General features: G+C 33.3%; 1 protein-coding gene and 1 long non-coding RNA gene across 3 annotated transcripts in view; both read left to right on the top strand.

Moving 5' to 3' along the window:
• LOC127735483 (nucleolar protein 10-like) overlaps positions 1 to 23680 on the top strand; it is a 63081-nt gene extending 39401 nt beyond the window's left edge. Inside the window, exons 15-18 of the mRNA XM_052245659.1 lie at positions 2355 to 2525; positions 4463 to 4662; positions 4927 to 5026; positions 23528 to 23680. Of these exons, the coding sequence (XP_052101619.1) occupies positions 2355 to 2525; positions 4463 to 4662; positions 4927 to 5026; positions 23528 to 23665 (609 nt within the window). The 3' untranslated portion in view covers positions 23666 to 23680. The remainder of the gene's footprint in view (positions 1 to 2354; positions 2526 to 4462; positions 4663 to 4926; positions 5027 to 23527) is intronic.
• LOC127735588 (uncharacterized) lies at positions 8293 to 10469 on the top strand. Of its 2 annotated transcripts, none has more exons than XR_007998495.1 (2): positions 8293 to 8322; positions 10004 to 10469. It is a non-coding gene; the product is annotated as an uncharacterized LOC127735588 (long non-coding RNA). The 2 variants fall into 2 exon arrangements; XR_007998484.1 differs by having other exon boundaries at positions 9843 to 10469.
• Positions 23681 to 23992: the final 312 nt, after the last annotated feature.

Below are 23992 nucleotides of genomic sequence, written 5' to 3'. Positions count from 1 at the left end.
TGTCTGCATATATGATTATTGAATTGATTAAAGGTTACAGGAAGGAAAAAAAGAAAATATATTTTTTGGATCTATTTTCATTAAACTAACTTAATTTGTGATGTGGAGTTTATTAGCTCATGTCATATTAAAGACACAATACACCCACTAACAATAGGTTACATGCTTCATTACATTCCTTATACATTTATCTGTTTTTATCCTGCAATTGACCTTTCTACTATACTAATACAGGTGTACAGATAACAAGAAGCGATATACGTATACTAGACGTATATAGTCTCCTGGTATCCTGCTTCTGTTGCGAGCGAACGGTTATGTGAAATTACTGTTTACGTCACAGTTCAGTTTGGGGTCCTCATTGCGGTCCACGTTTAAGTCATGTCGATTTCTTTCAAAAACAAATTCAACGATTTGGATGGAAAAAAAATGTACAAAATTAATTGCAGGATAAAGACAATAACTGTTCAGTGTCTCTAAATATCAGCTGTATTTGTACTCGGATCTATACAGGATTAATAGCTCGATGAAGCTTGAATTACACCTGTTTCTTAGCCTTGTACAAATAATTAAATCTTACCCTTTAACATTTCAGATCTTCAACATGTTCAATTTCTTGTAAACTAATTCATGTGTTTTGGTAAAAGAGAATTCATTACAGAAAACAAATTCTTGCTTTCTCATTTGAACATTTATACGAAAGTATAAGTGCAAGAACTTTGATTGAATCTATTAACTGCCATAGTTTAATGTATTTTTCTCACAACTGAAATATTGAATTGCTTTGAAAGGCGGGTTAGTTAACTACATGTTATGCCTAAGTTGTATTCCACAACTGGATTATTTGTTTTGTAAGGTTTCCTAACATGGAACTGTTATAAGGTTTTTTTCAGTACAAAAAGATCATTTCAAAGTCCTATAAATTTTTGAATATAAAGTTTCTATTCCTGAAGACATTATTTTGTCAGATATCAATGAAACTTCTTTAAACTTGGTGTACTGTTAGAATAATTGTAAAACAATCAAGGTTTCCTTGTTTTCAAAACTTTTTTTTATTATCATCAACATTAACATAGGAGCATCTAGCTTTTTAAAGATGTATATTTAAATGATAAAATGTGATTCATTATTTCATTTTTGTGCAGAAGTTGCTAGTCCTTGATTTTTATACATCTTTATACCCCCTCTTAAAAGGTGGAGGTATACTGGTTTGCCTCTATCTGTTTACTGTAACATTTCACTCTACACCTATAAGTCATAACTTTGTGATATATGGCATCAAGATTCATCTAGTTATGCCATACAGTGTGAGTGTGTCTTTCTATGTTGTGATGTTACACTATTGTTTCAGAAAAAGGGTGAAGGTTTGGTACCATTAAAACGTTTAAACCCGCTGCATTTGTTTGCACCTGTCCTAAGTCAGGAATCTGATGTTCAGTAGTTGTCGTTTGTTGATGTGGTTCATAAGTGTTTCTCGTTTCTTGTTTTTTATATAGATTAGACCGTTGGTTTTCCCGTTTGAATGGTTTTACACTAGTAATTTTTTGGGGCCCTTATAGCTTACTGTTCGGTGTGAGCCAAGGCTCCGTGTTGAAGACCGTACTGTGACCTATAATGGTTTACTTTTATAAATTTTGACTTGGATGGAGAGTTGTCTCATTGGCACTCATACCACATCTTCTTATATCTATGAAACATTTGAAATCCTCAATGTTTTACTTTCTATTTACTGAAAACTTACATGTCAAACTATCATCACTTTTTTCTCTCAGCACTTACAAGTGATATCCTTATTTTTATATAGATCATTTACCATAAGGTGCTTCAATATCTTCATTGTTCTGCCTCTTGTTTGCCTAAACCATTGAGCAGAGTATATTGCTCATCGTACATCTTGTTGTTTATGAATTTTTAATTTAAATTGATTTTTTCTGACAAGGTTTGGATGTCAAACGTAACATATCACATGCTTACAATGAAATTGTCTCAAAAGCCAGAATATATAACCATATTCATATGAAAATGAAATTAACAGATTTTTGTAAAGGTTTCTTAGCTTTTAAATTTAAGCTACTAAATACAGTACCTTCTCCTTTCTCACAAGTGTAATTAACTTGACCTGCAACTTTTTTTTTCACTCTTAAAACAATTTTATTCAATCATTTTTATTTATTAATAGGTACATCAAATGTGGGTACATGAAACAATTTATTAGCCATGATAGATGCAAGGACTTCATTCTGTCAAAAAAAATCATCTTAATTATTCATTATTGAAGTTGGAGATGTGTCTGTGTTTCAAGAATTGAATGAGTGGCACGATATGACAATGTTTTATTGTTTTACTTTGTACAGAAAACTCCAGACATCATGGAAGATAGTCGTTTCTCTGCCATGTTTAAGGATACTGATTTCCATATAGACACTACAAGTGAGGAATTCAGATTGTTAAATCCAGTTGTGTCAAAACTTGACAAATCTAAGAAAAAGAAGGCTGTTATAGAACAACAGTTTGATGAAATTGAGGTAAGGTTATTGTGACAGTCTATTATAAATTTAAGTCGTAATTTTTATTTAAATACTTTGAATATGAGTTGGCATTGATTGTTTTACTCAGTTCTACTAGTGTGACTTTAAGTTACGTTTTCTCTTAGTTTAGTTTGTGATTAGGTCTAGTTTATGGTGAACCAGTATTGGTAGGTCAGTGATATTTGGTATGCAGTGGTATTAGCATTGGCACATCTCATTACCATGGAGATTATTTGGCCCTGCTCCCTCAGTCATAGTCTATTGACTTTGAAACTTTGCTTAGTTTATATGTATTAGTTTGTGATTAGGTCAGTTTATGGGGAACCAGTATTGGTAGGTCAATGATATTTGGTATGCAGTTGTATAAGCATTGGCATTTCTCATTTCCATGGAGAATATTTGGCCCAACCCCCTCAGTCATAGTCTATAGACTTTGAAACTTTTGCTTAGTTTTCATGTATTAGTTTGTTAAGTCAATGATATTTGGTATGCAAATGTATTGGCATTTGCAAGTTTCATTTCCATGGAAATTATATTACCCCACCGCCTCATTATGGTTCATTGACTTTGAAACTTTTACATAGTTTACAAGTTAATGTTTGTGTTTATGTTTGTGTTTAGGTTTGTTTAAAGGGGACGACTTATGAAAAGTCAATGGAATTTAGTATGCAGTTGTATTAGCATTGGCACTTCTCATTTCTATGGAGATTGTTTAGCCCTGTACCTTCAGTCATGGTTTATTGACTTTGAATATTTGCATAACTTACATGTTAAAGTATTGCTATTTTAATTTCAACATTAGCGTTATCAAAATAACAAGAAGGCGAGACATATCTCTGTGTTAACAGTTTATTGTATTCTTGTCTTTCATTTTTGCTTATTAGCTGTGTTTATAGAGTGTCTATATGCCATTGTGTTTTTCTTTGTTGACATAGTTGTTTGTTTTTATAGTGATTTAGATTATAACACAATGTTGACTGCTGTACCCCAATTTTTGAGATTATTTACCTATTATGTCTTTTTGTTTTGCTCACACATTGTTGTCAATATAATGGAATTCTATGTGACTGTCATACAAGTGAGAGGTTTAGCTAGCCATAAAACCAGGTTTGATCCACCATTTTCTACATAAGACAATGCCTGTACCAAGTCAGGAATATGACAGTTGTTTTCCATTCGTTTGATGTGTTTGAGGTTTTGTTTTTGCCATTAGATAAGGGACTTTCTGTTTTGAATTTTCCTTAGAGTTATATTTGTTATTTTACTTTTTTCATTGAGTCTTACAAAATGTACATTAAAGTTATATCTAAATGAAAGGATTTGATAGATTGAAGAAAAACTTGATGGTAGTATAAAGGCAACAGTGGTATACTGCTGTTCAATAGTCATAATTTGATTCAGCAAAAACATATCCGGGTAACAAACTAAAACTGAGGGAAACACATCAACTATAAGAGTAAAACAATGGAACAACAGAAACACTGAACTACAACGCCAACATACATAGAAACGGACTGTCTGATAACAACTGCCATATTCCTGACTTGGTACAGGACATTTTAAGAAAAAATGGTGGGTTGAACCTGGTTTTATGGCTAGCCAAACCTCCCGCTTATATGGCAATGTTAAAAATACCGCAAAAATGACAACACTACGTGACAGTACAATCAAATGCAGGAACACTCAGCACAGAGAAATACATAAATAAATAATATAATAGTACATTACAAAGTGTAAACCGCAGAACAGAATAACAACGGACACCTCCTATGAATTTACGACAGCACACCAGGACACCACAAACGAAATATAAACTGAATGTCACATGAATGGATCAACGTCACAAAAAGTGATGTATTTTTTGTGACGTTTGTATTATCACAGGTTAATTTTTAAAAATAAAATAGATTTGTTTATAAGTAATATTTTGACAGAAAGAAGACGACCATGACAGTTACGATGATAGTAGTTCTGATGACGAACATACATGGACGCAGGAAGTTAAAAAACAACATAAATTGTTACGTCAAGAAGACAGAGATAGGGAACGAGAGAAGAGATTAAAGTTTTATGAAATAAAAGAAGGACAATCTTTTAAATCTCTTGAGGACAAAAACAGGAAAAAGGAATTGAAGTAAGTATTACTGATCTTATTTATGTCTTAGAATCTGGTGATGTTTGGAATGATAAAGACTTCAAAACAAATAACTTCTCTCATATCATGATAAGTTTGTAAACATCTCTGCTTTGTTGAGCTGACACATACACAAACTTTATAATAAGGCAAATCAAAGTACTGTTATACTGGTCATATTAAACCATATATATATTTTTATGTTTATTCCCTTTGAGTTCGATACAAGTACATCTTAATAAATTAGTCATTTTGTTGTTGTAGACAAACTTTAGCAGAAAGATTGGAAAAAGCAGAAGATACAACAGTAGTCGGTGCAACAGGAGCATTTGGTAACAAAGAAATGACCTTCAAGTTTAAAAAGGTAAGGTGTTGGCATTTATCGTTTACAGGGACAATGCATGCAGTAGTTAGTTAGATTTTTTAAAATTAGCTTTTAATTTATAAGTTAATGTATGTGGTTTATTGTCCCCTGCGTGACGCGTTGCAGAGGACAAAGAAATACCGGGTGTCCATCTGTCTGTCCATCCAGTCTCGTTAACTCTCTCACTTGTACAAGCCAATCAATTACATTTAAAAGAGTTATGCCCCTTGGAAATATTGATTTATATTGGAAATTGCATTGTATTTGCTCTCAAGCCTTCATTTCTCTAAGATATTTGTTAAAAGTTTTAAAGAACAACAAAAAAAGAAGTATTTTTTGGTTATTGCCCTTGGATAGATGAATTATGTGCAATGCAGGGGACATTGAAATTCCGTTCTTTTATTTTTCTTTCCATGATGGTGAAGTTCTATGGCTCCTTATAAGATGTTTCAGTTTGTTTGGTGTGCACAGGCTTGCTGTGATGTCTCAGATTTCAATGATTAATATATCTTTATTACAAAAAACTTTTAACACAGTGATTAAAGTATTTTGAAATTTCTACTTTTTTTATCACAAGTAAAGATATTTATTATTGCATTTTGGCAAGGTTGGACAAAGTTCAAAGCCAGCTTATAGTATGGTGATGTTGATAGGGGTGTCGGGTATACGGTAGAAGAAAAAGGGGTATCTATTTTTTCTAATCAACTCATCTTACAGCTATCAACCAACATCATTAAAACTTCACAGAAAGATTGCACACATGTTGAAGTTGTGCACAAGCTATTATGGAATTGTTTGAGGTTGCACTTCTGTAGATATAGACAATGCAATATCCATATTTTACTATGAAGTTTTGTAAAAAATTATATTCTAGAATGGAAAGCTCACATGCACTACTTTTTTTGCGAAGGTCGAAACATAGTGTTGTGTGGCATATTTTCAACATTTATATGCCTCGAACTTTTAAGACTTTAAACTTACACTAAAATTTTTTACTACCACTCCCTTCACTTTGAGTCTTCCTGAGTATTCATTTTGTCTACTATCCAACTGTTTTTATACTGGTAAAAATTCCCAAGTTTTGTCTCTGTGAAATGAAACATGGAGATCATATCTGGGAACCAGTGGGTAAACAAAACAAAACATCTATGAATATTAAATATCTCCCCAAAAGAGGTGTGGTTTGTAAATCAGCTGTATTTACAAAGGGCAACCTATACTAACATTTATTCAAATAGAAAAATCTGTAAAAACACTTTTTATAACAACAATACTTATTTATCAGAACCATAGCCTAAAAGAAATCACTGAATATACTCTATCTTTAACAGTACATTTGCCCCCCCCCCCTTCCTTTGTTTCAATTTTTTTAGAATTTGAAAACAAGACTTTAATAATTGCCAGTCTGCCCTATGTGCATGTTTTCTGATATGAAATGCCTAGACCCTGCATTAAACTACTCTGATATCAAATTGAAAGCAAAAGAGGCTGGGTTTGTGAGTCAGCTGTATTTACCAAATTCAACCTTGAGTAATTTCACCCCTATCTTACCATACTGTAAAATTTTTTACAGCATAATTTACATAACATGGTCCCAGTTTTATGCTATCAACTTCTCCCACAGTTTTCAACCCGACACTGCTTTGAGATAGATTGCACATGTCTTTTGCACCTGGTATTATGAATTTGTTTTACAAATTTGATTTGGTAAGTAATTTTTCATCAAAATTTACAAAAGACAATACCTTTTTTGTGTTATGAACTTTGAACTTCTACTAGTTTTCAAACCAGATCCTTGGAACTGCACAGATGTATTGCACACATATTGAAGTTGTACATTTGTGTTATGAAAAGGTCTATGCTTCTGTCGGTCCATCTGTCCATCACTCTGTCCATTAGTCTGTCCCACTTCAGGATTAAGTTTTTAGTAAAGGTAGTTTACTATAAAGGTATTGTCACGTTAACCCAAAAACTTAGTACACATGTTCTTTATGATGTGAGCTTATAAAACTATATATGCCTAATGATGATATTGTTGATGTCATTGTCAGAGTTATTATTATATATGGTATGTACTATCATTTAAAAAAACTTTCTTGTTGACGTCATTGTCAAATTTACTATCAACTACAACTTTTTTGTTGGCGTCTTTTTTTAGATTTATTTGTATGTTTGTTTGAATATTTTAGTTAGTTGTGTTGAATATCTGTGATGTGATATATTCTAGATCCAAATTATTGTCACAATAACCTATGTAACACCCAGAAACGTGTCCATCCCCCTGAACGTGTCCAATTCTCCACAAATGTGTCCATATGACGTTACTGAACTGCAACTAGATGCTAATGAGCTCCAAGGCATGTCGTTTTTATGAACGCCCAATCATGTGCACTTAAAAAAGAAACGCCCAAACGTGTCCATATGAGGCCAGAACTCCTATCTTTTATGAATGCTCAATCATGTCCATATTTTAAAAACACACAAACGTTACTGTTATTAAGTAGTGATTCTTAATTATACGACCGCAAAAATAAAAAATTTTTTGGTCGTATATTGGTATGACGTTGGCGTCGCTGTCGTCGGCGTCGTCGTCCGAAGACACATTGGTTTTCGCACTCTAACTTTAGTTTAAGTGAATGGATCTCCATGAAATTTTACCATAAGGTTCAATACCACAAAAGGAAGGTTGGGATTGATTTTGGGGGTTATGGTACCAACAGTTAAGGAATTAGGGGCCAAAAATAAGCATTTTTGTAACTTCCAGACATAACTTGTGTGTTAGTGTATGGATCTTTCTGACATTGTACCACAAGGTTCCATATCACAAAGGGAATGCTGGGATTGATTTTGGGGGTAATTGCCTCAAAATATTAGGAATTAGGGGCCAAAAAAGGGGCAAAAAACAAGCATTTTTCTAGTTTCATGACAATAACTTGTGTGTAAGTGTATGGATCTTTATGAAATTAAACTACAAGGTTCCATATCACAAAGGGAAAGCTGGAATTGAGTTTGGGGGTAATTGCCCAAAATGTTTAGGAATAAGGGGCCAAAATGGGGCCAAAAATAGCATTTTTCTAGTTTCCAGACAATTACTTGTGTTCAAGTGTATGGATCTCTCTGAAATTGTACTGCAAGGTACCATACCACAAAGGGAAGGCTGGGATTGATTTTGGGGGTAATTGCCTCAAAATTTTAGGAATTAGGGGCCAAAAAGGGGAAAAAAACAAGCATTTTTCTAGTTTAAGGACAATAACTTGTGTGTAAGTGTATGGATCTTTATGAAATTGTACTACAAGGTTCCATATCACGAGGAAAGCTGGATTTGAGTTTGGGGGTAATTGCCCAAAACGTTTAGGAATTTGGGGCCAAAAAGGGGCCTAAAAACAAGCATTTTTCTAGTTTCAAGACAATAACTTGTGTTCAAGTGTATGGATCTCTCTGAAATTGTACTGCAAGGTGCCATACCACAAAGGGAAGGCTGGGATTGAGTTTGGGGGTGATGAATCATAAGGGGGTTCAAAAAATTTGGGGGAGGATTTTTTTTTTTTCCTTTTTTTTCTTTTTTTTCTTTTAAAATTTTCCATTTTAAGTTGGTTATTTCTGATTTATATTTAAAAGCAAATAATAATGATATGGTAGGAGATACACACCAAACAGGATGTGTAAATTATTATATAATAAGTATTGTGCAATAGCAAGAAATTTTCAATTGCACAGTATTGCAGAATAGCAAGAAATCTTCAATTGCACAGTATTGCGCAATAGCAAGAAATCTTCAATTGCACAGTATTGCGCAATAGCAAGAAATATTCAATTGCACAGTATTGTGCAAAAGAAGATACTTCCTATAAATTGCTTATTTCTTGACCAATTTCAATGGGGTTTTATTCTTGAATTCTTGGGGTTCTTTAATATGCTGAATCTAACAGTGTATTAAGTTTTTGGATTTTGGGCCCCGTTTTTAAATTGGTTCACATTGAGGTCCAAAGGGTCCAAAATTAAACTTTGTTTGATTTCATCAAAAATTGAATTATTGGGGTTCTTTGATATGCCGAATCTAACCGAGTATTTAGATTCTTAATTTTTGGTTCCTTTTTCAAATTGGTCTCCATTAAGGTAACCGTTCTAGAGTTATGCCCCTTTATAAATGGAAAAATTGCAAAATTTTTAGTTTCTGTTCTCTAACTTAAGTTTGCCTCAACCAAATGTTATGAAACTTATACACAATGCTTATTACTACAAAACACAGATCAAGTTTGAATTTTGGTGGCGCCACTTTAACCATTCTAGAGTTATGCCCCTTTTATAAATGGAAAAATTGCCAAATTTTTAGTTTCCGTTCTCTAACTAAAGTTTGCCTCAACCAAATGTTATGAAACTTATACACAATGCTTATTACCACAAAACACAGATCAAGTTTGAATTTTGGTGGTGTCACTTTAACCGTTCTTGAGTTATGCCCCTTTATAAATGGAAAAATTGCAAAATTTTTATTTTCTTCTAAATATCAAGTAATTTTTATACGACCGCCAAAAAATTTTTGTGATCGTATATTGGTATGACGTTGGCTTCCGTCGTCGTCGTCTGAAGACACATTAGTTTTCGCACTCTAACTTTAGTTTAAGTGAATGGATCTCTATGAAATTTTACCATAAGGTTCAATACCACAAAAGGAAGGTGGGGATTGATTTTGGGGGTTATGGTACCAACAGTTAAGGAATTAGGGGCCCAAAAGGGGCCAAAAATAAGCATTTTTGTAACTTCCAGACATAACTTGTGTGTAAGTGTATGGATCTCTCTGACATTGTACCACAAGGTTCCATATCACAAAGGGAATGCTGGGATTGATTTTGGGGGTAAGTGCCTCCAAATTTTAGGAATTAGGGGCCAAAAAGGGGCAAAAAACAAGCATTTTTCTAGTTTCATGACAATAACTTGTGTGTAAGTGTATGGATCTCTCTGACATTGTATCACAAGGTTCCATATCACAAAGGGAATGCTGGGATTGATTTTGGGGGTAATTGCCTCCACATTTTAGGAAGAAGGGGCCAAAAAGGGGCAAAAAACAAGCATTTTTCTAGTTTCATGACAATAACTTGTGTGTAAGTGAATGGATCTTTATGAAATTGCACTACAAGGTTCCATATCACAAAGGGAAAGCTGGGTTTTAGTTTGGGGGTAATTGCCCCAAAAGTTTAGGAATAAGGGGCCAAAAAGAAGCATTTTTCTAGTTTCCAGAAAATAACTTGTGTTCAAGTGTATGGATCTCTCTGAAATTGTACTACAAGGTACCATACCACAAAGGGAAGGCTGGGATTGATTTTGGGGGTAATTCCCTCAAAATTTTAGGAATTAGGGGCCAAAAAAGGGCAAAAAAACAAACATTTTTCTAGTTTCAGGACAATAACTTGTGTGTAAGTGTATGGATCTTTATGAAATTGTACTGCAAGGTTCCATATCACAAAGGGAAAGCTGGGTTTGAGTTTGGGGGTAATTGCCATAAACGTTTAGGAATTTGGGGCCAAAAAGGGGCCAAAAAACAAGCATTTTTCTAGTTTCCAGACAATAACTTGTGTTCAAGTGTTTGGATCTCTCTGAAATTGTACTGCAAGGTACCATACCACAAAGGGAAGGCTGGGATTGAGTTTGGGGGTGATGACTCATAAGGGGGTTCAAAAAATTTGGGGGGGGGGATTTTTTTTTCTGTTTTTTTTCTTTAAAATTTTCAATTTTAAATTGGTTATTTCTGATTTATATATAAAAGCAAATAATAATGATATGGTTTGAATAGGTAAATTAAAAATTTTTAAGTTCTTAGACCACTTTCATTCTGTGTCAGAAACCTATGCTGTGTCAAATATTTAATTACAATCCAAATTCAGTGCTGTATCAAGCTTGAATGTTGTGTCCATACTTGCCCTAACTGTTCAGGGTTTCGACCTCTGCGGTCGTATCAAACTGCGCCCCAGCAGAGCATTTTATTTAATGTGTTTTTAAATACAAATCCAATCTCGATATTATTACAGGAACCTTAGTTTTTATTGTTGTAAAAATGGGACAGTAACTCTTTAAAAGCCCAGACACCACTTTTGTTGGAAGCAGGCTGTGGGATACCTTCATAAGGTAGCTAGGCATCACCAGAGTATATTAGTACAAAAGAATCACTTAGTAAAAGATGAATATAACTGTACAAAACTAATAAATTGCAATTTCTATGTATTTCTATATATTAAGCAATCAGCAGTCAAGAGTTAATATCTGTGTTGCAAATTAACTTACAATCATGCTTAATATTAACAACCAGCATTGAACAAACTTGTGCTAATAAATGACCACTTAATCAATAGTTGAAGCACTGGGAAAACATTTTTGATATAATAAATGTGAAGTACCTCCATTTACAATTTAAAACAATAATAATCATATTGATATAAAATAATGATAAAACCTCTGCAAGTAAAAATAAAACTTTTTTGTGCCATTCTTTTTCTTATCTGGTGTCTGTTTATTAAAAAGCAGAAGTCAGTGATCTCATCTTTTATTGTAGCTAGTGTACCATATCTTTGACATTTGTCTATTTGCATCACCTCACCTTTCCTCAAGATAACATTTAATATAGCGGCTTTGATTTTTTTTAGAATCCTGTAGCCAAAACCCGACTTCTTCAATCGTGTCCCCCAACATTGAATTGCCATAAACGTTATTGACATCACTGAGCACATATTAGCGCTTAAAGTTTTGAGACATTCTGGCATTTTAAAGTGGACACGTGGCAAAAAACAATTATCAAACACCTTTGGGGATGTGAAATCAGACACTTTTAGGTGATTTGGGATTTTAAGGACACGTTTCAACAAAATAGACACAATTTTCAGTATAAGACACGTTTGGAGGGATGGACACTTTTGGCAGTGTTACATATATGTTTGGTTTGCTCACCAAATTTTGTCAATATAACGGAACTATAAACAACTGTCATACAAGTGGGAGGTTTAGATACCCACCATTTTCTTCGAAAGATGCCTGTACCAAGTCAGGAATATGGCAGTTGTTTTACACTCGTTCTGTTCGTTGATAACATTGGATTTTGTCAGTTTTTATGGATTTCCCTGTTTTGAATATACCTTGGAGCTTGGTATTTTTGCTATACTATTTTTACCATGATTACACTGTTCACCACACATACAAATGTGACATTTTTTTTAATTTTTTTTTTTTTAGAAAATGTGACAGTTATATATCAATTTTATCAATGGCAAATTTAATTTCATAATATAATGTATGCAAATTGTTCAATTATGTAAAATTTGGAATCATGAGAAGCCTAATTAGCCAAAACAAATCATACAATTTTAATGAAAGTCAAGAAATCTATGATTTTGTTGTTCTGACCTCAAATTGTGAAATTATATAGTTATATATGAAGAAACATTTCTATAGTTCTCTTTTATACAAAACTTTGAAATAAGAGCTATTAGTTTGGCTTCGTGTAAGAATGAAAATTATTTTTTTAAGTATTTAGCAAAAGTTATTGTTATACTTCAAAATAGCCTCTAGAATGTATTGAACAACTATACTTCTTTATTATTTCCTGTACTTCCAGAGGCTCTTGTAATGGTAGAATGATGTTTCCCCTTAATTGCTGTAGTCTTGTAGTTAGATAGGATGTGATTATCACTTCTTTATCAAAATACTTTTGAGCCGGAACAATTTGAAGTTACAACTGATTAAATAGATATACAAAGCAGTCTGAAGGAAATGTTCAATTCTTCAAAGTATAGTCTATGCGATATTTTGATACTCTAATTACTACATATCAATGAAAAAAAACAAAAGTCTGCTTTGTTCTTTCTATTTACTTTTCATCAAGTTCTTTTTTATTACTCTCTATCAATGAAATCAAAACAAATGTAAATTGTTCTTTCCAGTTTCTCTATCAATAATGACGATGATCTAATCTTTTCTTTATAAATCCTGTTTGAAGTAATTTTGGGCCCTTTATAGCTTGCTGTTCGGTGTGAGCCAAGGCTCTGTGTTGAAGGCCGTACTTTGACCTATAATTGTTTACTTTTTACACATTATGACTTGGATGGAGAGTTGTCTCATTGCACTCATACCACATCTTCTTATTCCTATATCAATGATGACAGAAATGTACTCTGTTCTCTCTTATCTGTTTATTTCAATGATGACAAACATCTACTTGGTTCTCTGTTATCTGTTTATTTCAAGGATGACATAAAACTGCATGTTTTTTTTTGTCTCTTTTTTTTAATGAAGACAAAAATTTACTGTGTTCTATCTTGTCTTTTTATTTGAATGATTAAATGGCAAAAACTTTTTCTGTTCTTCCAATTACGCTATATAGATGAAGACAACAAAAATTACCCTATTCTCTTTATAACTTTTGCATATATGAAAGAAGATCAAGACCAGCAAGAATTTTTCTCTACATCAATGAAAACACAAGTCTACTAGAATTTTCTAATAAACAAAGATAAAAATCTACTGGGTTCTGGAACAACACAAAATTAAGGACTGGTTATCAATGAAATTGCATAATCTGTTCATCATTTGATTCAATAAAATTATCTTTTTTATGAAGTCAAAGCAACCAGTTTATTGACCATGAAAAACTACACTAGAAACTTTTGTTCATTACAAGAAAGTTTCCTCATAATTGAATGGAGAACTGTTATTATTAAGTCGTTCAGTCAGACCATATGTAGGATGTAATGTCTTTTCACCCCAAGAAGTAAACTTGTAGAATTTTATAACTAATAAAAGATTACTAATTTGTAAAAACAATGAAGCATTATATCACACCTAATGAGTACATTCCGTTTAAAATAATTAAATGTTCTGTACTAAATCCCTTAATCTTCTTTTTGTGAAATAAAGTTGAGCATAAACGTCAATCAATATTGAAAATGAAGCAAGAAAGTTAGCATTAATATTACAATTCATTAGTTAGAAAAACTGTATATCAAAGTATTATCATTAAATGATATTGGAAAAGTTTAACATTTCTTGTGCAGGTTACAATTAATCTGTCTTCTTGACACATTATTACTTAGATAACGCTTACAACATTGAGCTTCTTTCATGTGGTGTATCATTGATTGCATGTATAAAAAAGTATAGTGATTCTATTAGATTACAAAGCCAACAAAAGGAAATTTATCACATCTTATCAGACCTACTAACAATTAAAATTTGGATCAAACTGGTTCACATGCCATGAGTTTCTAAATATCATACTTGTATTTAAAAATAAACAAAATATCATACTTGTATTTAAAAATAAACAAAATATCATACTTGTATTTAAAAATAAACAAAATATCATACTTGTATTTAAAAATAAACAAAATTTCTACTCTAATGGATTTTGTCAAATATTTTGCCAGGCACTTGGTAAAAGTTGATAAAAAATCTAGATGCTCTTTTAGAATAAGTTAAAGGTATGAGGTCGTTTATACAAATCTTCACAAAATATTGCACAATTCACAGAACAGATCACACCAACAACCAACATGACCAACATCTTTCACCACTGAAGAGAAAAAATGGAACAAAAACCAACCATACTGAACAACACATTGTCCAGATGCGCTAGATTCCCTTTTCTCTATTTCGATCATACGTCGTACCCAACTCACCCTTTTTCCTATCTAGACCAAATGTTGTACCCAACCCCCCTTTTCTCTATCTGGACCATATGTCATACCAAACTCCACATTTTCCCTAATTAGACCATGTGAAGTAAAAGTAAATCACACAACATCAGAAACTGTACAGCACTTGAACAAGGAAATCAAATACAGCACATATTTTGAGAAGTAGTGTCAAAAATGAGCGTGCTACTATTGAAATCTTGTAAAGGTAGCCATTGTTGGTTGAATAACATAAAAATCAGAAATATCAGTATTTGTGATCGGTCAGCAATATTTAAAACAGACAAACCAGTGATGTTTACTCCTGGTTGTTGGTGGGATTTGTAATCTTTTGTTTCCTGTGTTTTGTTTTTGAGACTATTTTTGTATTTTCTTCATTGTTCTTTAGGCAATGCAATTATCTGAACTTCTTTGAATTATTATTTTCATTGCCCCTTTGGTATCCTCTTTCTTATTAAGCGATGTATTGTGCTTTTAAACTATACATCTGCACGCTATCATGCTGATGAGCTGATTGTAAAAGAAAGCCAGATTATTGAGGGTAAACCCAATCCTTTCATTAACAAACTATGGCATGTGAGTTCAGCAATTTGTCCTTCCTAAAGGAGAAATGTGTGTACTCTTCCTACAATTGTCATACTATGGGGTTTTGCTAATTTGAAGGTCTCGATTTTGACTTTAAATTGAAAAATATCAATGGGTATTAAAACCATTAATCTTAAAAGAGAGGCGAAAGGTACCAAATGGACATTACAATCTGATGTTCAGTAGTTGTCGTTTGTTGATGTGGTTCATAAGTGTTTCTCGTTTCTCGTTTTTTACATAGATTAGACCGTTGGTTTTCCCGTTTGAATGGTTTTACACAAGTAATTTTTGGGGCCCTTTATAGCTTGCTGTTCGTGTGAGCCAAGGCTCCATGTTGAAGACCGTACTTTGACCTATAATGGTTTACTTTTATAAATTTTGACTTGGATGGAGGGTTGTCTCATTGGCACTCATACGACATCTTCTTATATCTATTACAACTCATAAGTCAGCAAAAAGGACAAAGTAAAAACGACAGTCATTATAATTTAAATTCAAAAAGAAGGGATGATTGAAAGAGTTGTAACTACGACAAAAAACACCTTTCCTTTACCATTGAGGGCTATTGGGCCAGTAGTTTCATTTTAAGTAGCAACACTCTGTCATACAATATATTAGAGAAACAGAAAATTTGGAATATTGTATATAAACTGGGATATATTTATTTATTTATATTTCAAATGCAGGTGCTGGTGTACAGGTGCTACTAAAAATTAAAGGCTACACCAGTAGTAGTTGTCCGATGGTCAAATCTCATAAATTCATTAAGAATACAAATAAGGTGAAAAATGACAACTTGGCATACACAAGCGGTAAAGATTTCATTATCGAGAAAAATCGAGAACTTTGTCTTTCCTCCATGGTGGATTTTATTTTCCAAAGTATAATGAGTTACTAGTCGTTGACTGATAGGGTTCGAATACATGCTTAGGCTGTACAAATGTATTTGTAATGTAAGGTGACAGTAGTTAACTGATGTTTAAATCTTGTGATTCGATTAAAAAAAAAAGACCAATCAAGGTGACAAACATAAGCTGCATTTACTACAAAAGGAAAATGACCGAGTTCGTCGACAGGGCAAGGGTTTCGTGCTATGCATGCATATTCCCCTGTGTGAGTTCACACTCGCTTAAAATGTCACTATCGTGAAAAGGACACAATCGGTTAAATTATAAATCAGACAACTATACAGGTATATAAAGATCTAACACTGCGAAAACATGTCACTAGTGAGTTGAGATACCGACACATCGTATCGATCAACCAATTCGTGATGGTGACTGTAAAACTTATGTGATGTCGAGGACAAGATCAAGATATGAAGCAGACCTTATATTTTCGCTAGTATTCTTAAGCTCAAGGTTTAAAACAAGATGACTAATTGCCACTGTATCAATGTGATCTTATAAATTCGCTTTTTAAACATATGCAGAAGACATTTGGAATTTTTGAGATATCTGGGTTTACATCTGACGCAAAATAAAGCTTAAACATTTGCATATTTTAATAATTCGTTTCACTGAATGCCCCATTTAAGGTTAATTTTCGTGAGCTGTCAACACTAGATAATCATTTTCAAAAGGAATGGTTGGTGAACTTTTATGGTTGCCCTACTTTCAGTAGTTCTATGATTTTAGTATTCATTATTACAATTACCTGTAATTTGGGATGAGTGATTAACCTTACAGAACTGTCTTTTATTCTTTACCAGATATAGTTCAGCTAATTTGTTGATAGTAGCCAATGCTGTGATGGACTTGTTAAATAATAGATAAATATTGTGTTATTCCTGTTGATTGAAGTCGCAGTCATTATAGTATATAAGGTCTAGACAATTCTGTATCATATAACATCTTTAAAATTGTCAATTAATTTTATTGGGCCTACTATGACAAACGTGATAAGAAAACAGATCTTACATTGCTTAATCTTGCACACTGTTGAATTGATATCTAATGTCACGCCTTTAATAGTTACTTTAATTTCTCTATTTTTCAGGTTTAATAATAGTGTTGTTTTTTTTCGATCAACTTAGCTCGACGTTTTGTAATCACTTGGTTACAATTTACATGTGCATTCTATTTAATTATACTCCCGCTTTAAAAAAAGTGGGGGTTTACTGTTTTACCTCTGTCAGTCCGTCCGTCTGTCTGTCCCATGAATATTTTTCGTCGCATCTTTCTTAACTACATTACAAGGATTTCTGAAATTTGGTTTCAGGGTTTATATGAGTCAGCTATACCGTGTGATGCGTTTTCAGATTCATCACTCAACAACTTCCTGTTAACCGAACACTTGTATCATTTTACACATGATAGCCAAGTTGAAAATGTTTGTCACATTTTTCTCAGGAACTACAATACAAGGATTTCTGAAATTTGGTTTCAGGGTTTATATAAGTCAGCTATACCGTTTGATGCGTTTTCAGATTCATCACTCAACAACTTCCTGTTTACCGAACACTTACATATTTTTACACTATTAAAAGTATCCACTTGCGGCGGGGGTATCATCAGTGAGCAGTAGCTCGCAGTTTTACTTGTTTGACATACCGTTAACGTATATACTGATATTGGACTTAACAGATATTGAGTATTAATTTGTACATAATGAGTTTTTTCTGGATAAGTCTCGTTCTGGTGGAAATAAATGTTTACTCGAAATTTCATTAATTGAAACAATTGTTTTCCCCTCGCGGTTGTCAGCGGTTGTCGCAGTTAATGAACTGATAATTAATATATAATTGTATAATGGTTAGTTACAAATCCTATACAGATTAACAACCTTAATATTTTTGTAACGTTTTATAATTAGCGCCTCTCGGATCTTCAGACACATACTTCCCTGTTTGGCGATACATTGAACATCTGAATATGTTGAATGAAATTAAAAATGTTCGCCACATATTTCTCCAGTACTACTGAAAACAATGATTATATATTGGGTCAGCAGCTCGACAGTGATGAGTTAAAACGTGTGATTTGTTTTTGGATATGTCGAACACCTATTTCCTGTTGTTCGTTCCCTCAGGGGAGTATTTTGTCTGTTACATTGTTCAGTCTAAACATTAACAGTCTTGTTGAAGTTGTAAAAAGAAATAATGGAGGATCCTTGTACATTGATTATTTCTTAATATTTTACAAGTGATAAAGGACGCCAATTACCTATTACTAAGCCTTGTTAGAATTGAAAATTGAAAATGGTTTAAAATTCCCAACATCAAAAAACTGTCGGGATGCATTTCTGCAACAAACGGCAATTACATCTTGATACCGAGCTTCACTTATACGGAAACCAGATTAGAGTGGTTGATGAAGCAACATTTCTTGGTCTAAATTTTGATAGACAGTTAAAGTGTCTAAAAGCTTTAGATATTTTAACTGTTTCGCGTTGAGAAATATCATTTCACTGTCTTGGGTGCAAATGGCAACGTTTTAATGAATTTATATAGATCACTAGTTCGGTCTTAGCTAGGTTATGGTTCCATAGTGTATGGCTCTGCAAGGAAATCATGCATCCAAATTATCGATGATGTGGTGCCTTTAAAACCTCGCCCGTTGCTCCAGTTCAGACTTTTAAATGCCCTCGATGAACTATCTAAACCACAAATGATATACGATCTCCATAAATACAATAAGGCTGAAACAAACCCTCTTTTAATTCAGCAACATTATGCTGAAATAAAATCCAAACAAATTTGATCTTTCAACTGTTTATACTGATGGATCGAAGGGGGGAGACCAAGTGTCGTTTGCTGTGGTATATGGTGACGGAGCTGCAACTCTCCGCTTACCTATTGCTGCATCCATTTTAACCGCAGAAGCTAAGACAATAATTCTGGCCTTACAGTTTATTGCTTCTTCTGGCAAATCAATATTTATTATATGTTCTGACTCGCTATCATGTCCTCTAACAATACAAAATACCAAAATTAAAAACTCGTTAATTCTGAAAATCCATTACGTAAGGAGAAATTTGAATATTCTTAATAAAGAAATTATATTTCTATGGGTTCTAAGTCATACCGGAATCCACGAAAAAACAGTCGTAGATCAAGAAGCAAAAAATTCCCTGAACGACCCAATATCTAAATGCGAAATACCATATACCGATATTAAATCTAATATTATAGAATGTTTTTTGATGTATGGAAAAATGCATGGAGTAAAAGGAACGACAATAAGTTGCATAAAATATCTCCCAAAATAAGCAAACCTTTAAATAGTGTAATATGCAGGAAAGATCAGTGTGTTATATTTCTAGATGCCGTATCGGTCACACTAGAATAACACACGAGTATCTTTCAAAAAATGAAATTTAACCACAATGTATACCATGCGATTGCAAGTATACACCTAAACATGTTTAATTGAATGTATTGACTTTTCCAATATTCGGAGATAACAACTTAATGTGAATAATATGTATGATTTATTTAATATTAATCCAGTTCAAATAATTGTTTCATTTTAAAAGAATTTGTAACATATTCCAAAATATGAATATGTTGTATATTAGTGTAAAATGATGTTAAAGTTTTATCATTTTATGGTATTGGTGAACTTTATTTGTAAATGCGTAATTTCGCTTTAAACTAAAGTTTTAGTAATTTGTAAGAATTTTTGTCTGATTTTTCAAACTGCTATATTTTAACATTAGAAATAACTCTCGCCGAGACATAAGCTTTCTTGTGCTGATGGGGTGTAAAGCAATCAACAAACAATCAATCTTATTGTCCGATACCTTAAATAACGAGTGGGGGTTTGCTCAGCACAGCAACGCGTGTATTCTTGTTTCCGATACCTTGCATTACGAGTGGGGGTATGCTCATCACAAAAATGCGTGTATTCTTGTTGTCCGATACCTTGAATTACGAGTGGGGGTATGCTCAGCACGGCAACGCGTGTATTATTGTTGACCGATACCTTGAATTACGAGTTGGGGTATGCTCAGCACGGCAACGCGTGTATTTTTGTTGTCCGATACCTTGAATTACGAGTGGGGTATGCTCAGCACGGCAACACGTGTATTCTTCTTGTCAGATACCTTGAATTATGAGTGGGGGTATGCTCAGCACGGCAACATGTGTATTCCTTTTGTCCGATACCTTTAATTACTAGTGGGGGTATGCTCAGCACGGCAACGCGTGTATTCCTGTTGTCCGATACCTTCAATTACGAGTGGGGGTATGCTCAGCACGACAACTCGTGTATTCTTGTTGTGATAGTTACCTGTTTCTAACATTATTGTATTCATTGTATGTAGAAAATTTCTGGAAAATGACAGCATTAACTCAGTTTCAGGGTAAGGCTGTGTCTTATATTATATTTTGCCATAATGTTTGTGTAAAATCAACATTTTTGGTAAATAGAATATATAAACCATACCAGGAATTATGAAAAGTATTTCTACTTAATTTTGTTCCGAAGCTGTTTTATTACATCATGGAACTCTTGACTCGTCTAAATACAAATTCCATACATAAATTTCAAGGTACATGTAATCATTATTGCACTGAAAAAAGGTATTGGTTGATTTTTCAGTAAGTTTCTGTTTTGCAGGATGTTTCATTACTATGGGTGTCTTAAGCTAAACGGGCTAAAACGATACCTTCGATACTTGAAAAAGATTACGTCCGCCCTTGTTGACTTGTAATATTCATAGTCCGTCTTTGTTGACTTGTAATGGTTGTAGTTCATCTATGGCAATTTGTAAATGATTTTTTATCTATTGTTAACACTGCTCAATTGACATGTGGAAATCTTAATAATTTTGAGGGCAAAAAAGAGCAACACAATTCTTTTTCATGATGGTTAGTTCTAGAGAGAATGATTTTGTTTGGATCAAGAATCCATGATTGCTTACAAAGTATAATAATTCTACAATAATCATATCGAAAATTTAAATGTTCTACTAGAATTGATGCAACATAATAAATTATTTTATCACTAAAAATTTTAGGTCAGTGAAATTTTTTTATTTATCAAATATTTTAACGGTAAAAAGATAGTCGAAATATGCATATTTATTAAGGACATGAGATACCACCTGCCTACCGTCCATACATCTTTATTATTTACCAATTAGGTATGACCAGATTGATTTCCTATTTTCCATTGTCGTATAACATGATTTACAAAGAATTATGTTGGACTTAAAGATATATAGATTCTACCACTGCAAGTGTGATACGATATTTTTCCACGGGAGACAGTTAAACTTTGAAATTTAAAACCTGAGGCTTGCCGAGCTTTTTAGACATTATAATTTAATTGTCTGTCGAGAGTGGAAAAATATCGTATTGCACGAGATTCGGTGATGGAAACTGTTTCTGGGATGCTGTTAGACGATATTTAAACAAACTGCATCAGTCTTTTTCGATGAGTCTGCTGAAAGATGTGTTCTATATATATGATTCAGGGGCGTAGCTAGGTATCCAATCAACTGTAGGCACACATTGCGGCAGGGGGTCTTGGGGCCGCTTAAGGCCCGCAGCAGGGGGTTCAGGGGGAGCGAAGCCCCCCGACGGAAAACGGTTTTCAGCATTTTAGTTGCAAAATTTTGTGTACAAAAAATATTAAATTTACTGGTTATTTTATCATGATAATATACACGAAGAAAAGTTCGAAGAATTATAAATAATTTTACAATAACATCTGGTGAATTAGCGCAGTACCATCGGAAATCTTAAAAAAATAAAAATATTTACAATCTGCATTTCCCAGCGTAGATCAGCGTAGCCCTTTAATTAAGCAGTACATCTTATTTAGTATTTTCATATCTATTCCTTTCTGATTGAGGATAGTTGATATATACGTTAATTGATAGTACATATAGACGATCCTTCATTAAAAGAATAGGCACGTAAACACTGAGACTACTATATATAATAATACTATCCTTTGGGCTAGACATCGACCATCCATCTTTTGATTCTTAAACCTTCACCCCGGCCACACAAACACATACACTCACACACAGTTGATGCCCAATTCAGAAGTTCGGTTCTGTTCATACTATCGTGACAAAATTCAAGAAATTCATATTTTCTGATATCCTCTATTGTGAAATCCCTACCTGCTTAGGAATAATTATGGTCATTACACGTAGATCTGAGAGTACTCGAAGTTACTGAAAGCTAGTTGATTGATTGATTGCTATCTGGATGTCCAGTGGCAAATAGTTATGCATGATCAGGACAAAAACAAATTTACAATAAATACAACAGGTAGCCACTAGGTCCTGTAATAGGGGTCGTCCAGGATGAAGGTCTGAAAATTTGAAAATGCCATTAGAAAATTAGTAGATAACTGTATTGTATTTTAAGCTTGGCCTTCGTAAAACGTAGATTTTACTGTCGCAAATTTAGTTTACCCAGCGACGCGTAGCGGAGCTAGGTAAATGAGGGTTTATTGGATAGGGACAGACATTTTGCCTTTCAGCAGACCACCTACGGACCCCTCAAAGAGTTGTTGCAAGTGTTCTTAACGTGCAAAGAGCGTGGCATTCTCTCTACACTAGGCATCGGAGTTAACGTTCCCTTTCTGACGAGACGTGACAGCGTATTTATACATCCCGCACAGCCAAGTGGACGCCCCACTTTGGCAAGGGTTTTATTGTAGATCGGATGAAGACCAAGTGGAAAAAAGCTAGTTGAAAGCCAACAACAACTAATAAAAAAAATCATGTATCTAAGAATAAAATGTCAGGGTTTTGTTGGTAGAAGTGAAATGATATGAACCAAAGTTCTAGTTTTAGTTTCCATTTAAGGTGGAATATAATGTACATACAATTCTACCCAATACTCCATTCACTAAGGATGATAGACTACTGTACAAATTCATTTGATAATTAAAGAATTTTGACGACTTCACGTGAATCTACAGATAACGTTGTCATTATTTTTTTTAATACATAAAAAAATATTTGTGAAAAAATTATGTGTAGGCACGTGCATAAAGTGCCTAACGGCAGCTACGCCCCTGTGATTTTCAGAGGACAACAAGAACATTTGACGTCATAACTGAATCTTTACCAATTAAGAACTGAGATCAAACGAACCACATGTTGATTATAAGAAAATCAATCTGTCGGGAAAAGTATAAATAAGAATTAGAGAAATTTTAATATAACATTTGTATTAAATGAAATAATAGTTTGTATACGTTAGTTGGTTAATTCTTTTGTTTCAATAATATAGTACCGGAATATAAGGATTACATTTTGTTTTGTTTTGCAGAGCCAGAAAGAGTTGAAGAGACAAGAGGAATATCAAGCTCATCGACGGGAAAGAAAACAAGTTAGAAGATCGGCCGGCGAAATAACAAAAGAACTTAAACAAAAACCAAAATATTGGATGGGGAAAAGGGTAAAATAAAAGGAAGAAAAATTGTTTAACCTTGTTTATATTTAATGCAAAAGTCACTTAGTTTTCGTATAAACTTCATTGAATGACATTTGTATTGGCGGTAGTGTTGAAGACGAATGTTGAGTAATTTAATATTAGGATCTATTTCATATTTTAAAAAAATAATGATTTCAAAACAGTTAACCAATCATATTATAGAACCAATATACATCTTCACGTCAACATATTGAATGATAGAGCAGTGTGAATAAATTGAACAGATCTGCCATCAATACCAAAGTCCTAAATAGACATAATTACCATGACCCAACAACATATTTAACACCATTGTAGACA

Source organism: Mytilus californianus, unplaced genomic scaffold (assembly GCF_021869535.1).
Source record: "Mytilus californianus isolate M0D057914Y unplaced genomic scaffold, xbMytCali1.0.p SCAF_1, whole genome shotgun sequence".
In the NCBI taxonomy this organism is placed as follows: Eukaryota; Metazoa; Mollusca; class Bivalvia; order Mytilida; family Mytilidae; genus Mytilus; species Mytilus californianus.
This window is presented reverse-complemented; position numbering and strand designations above follow the sequence as displayed.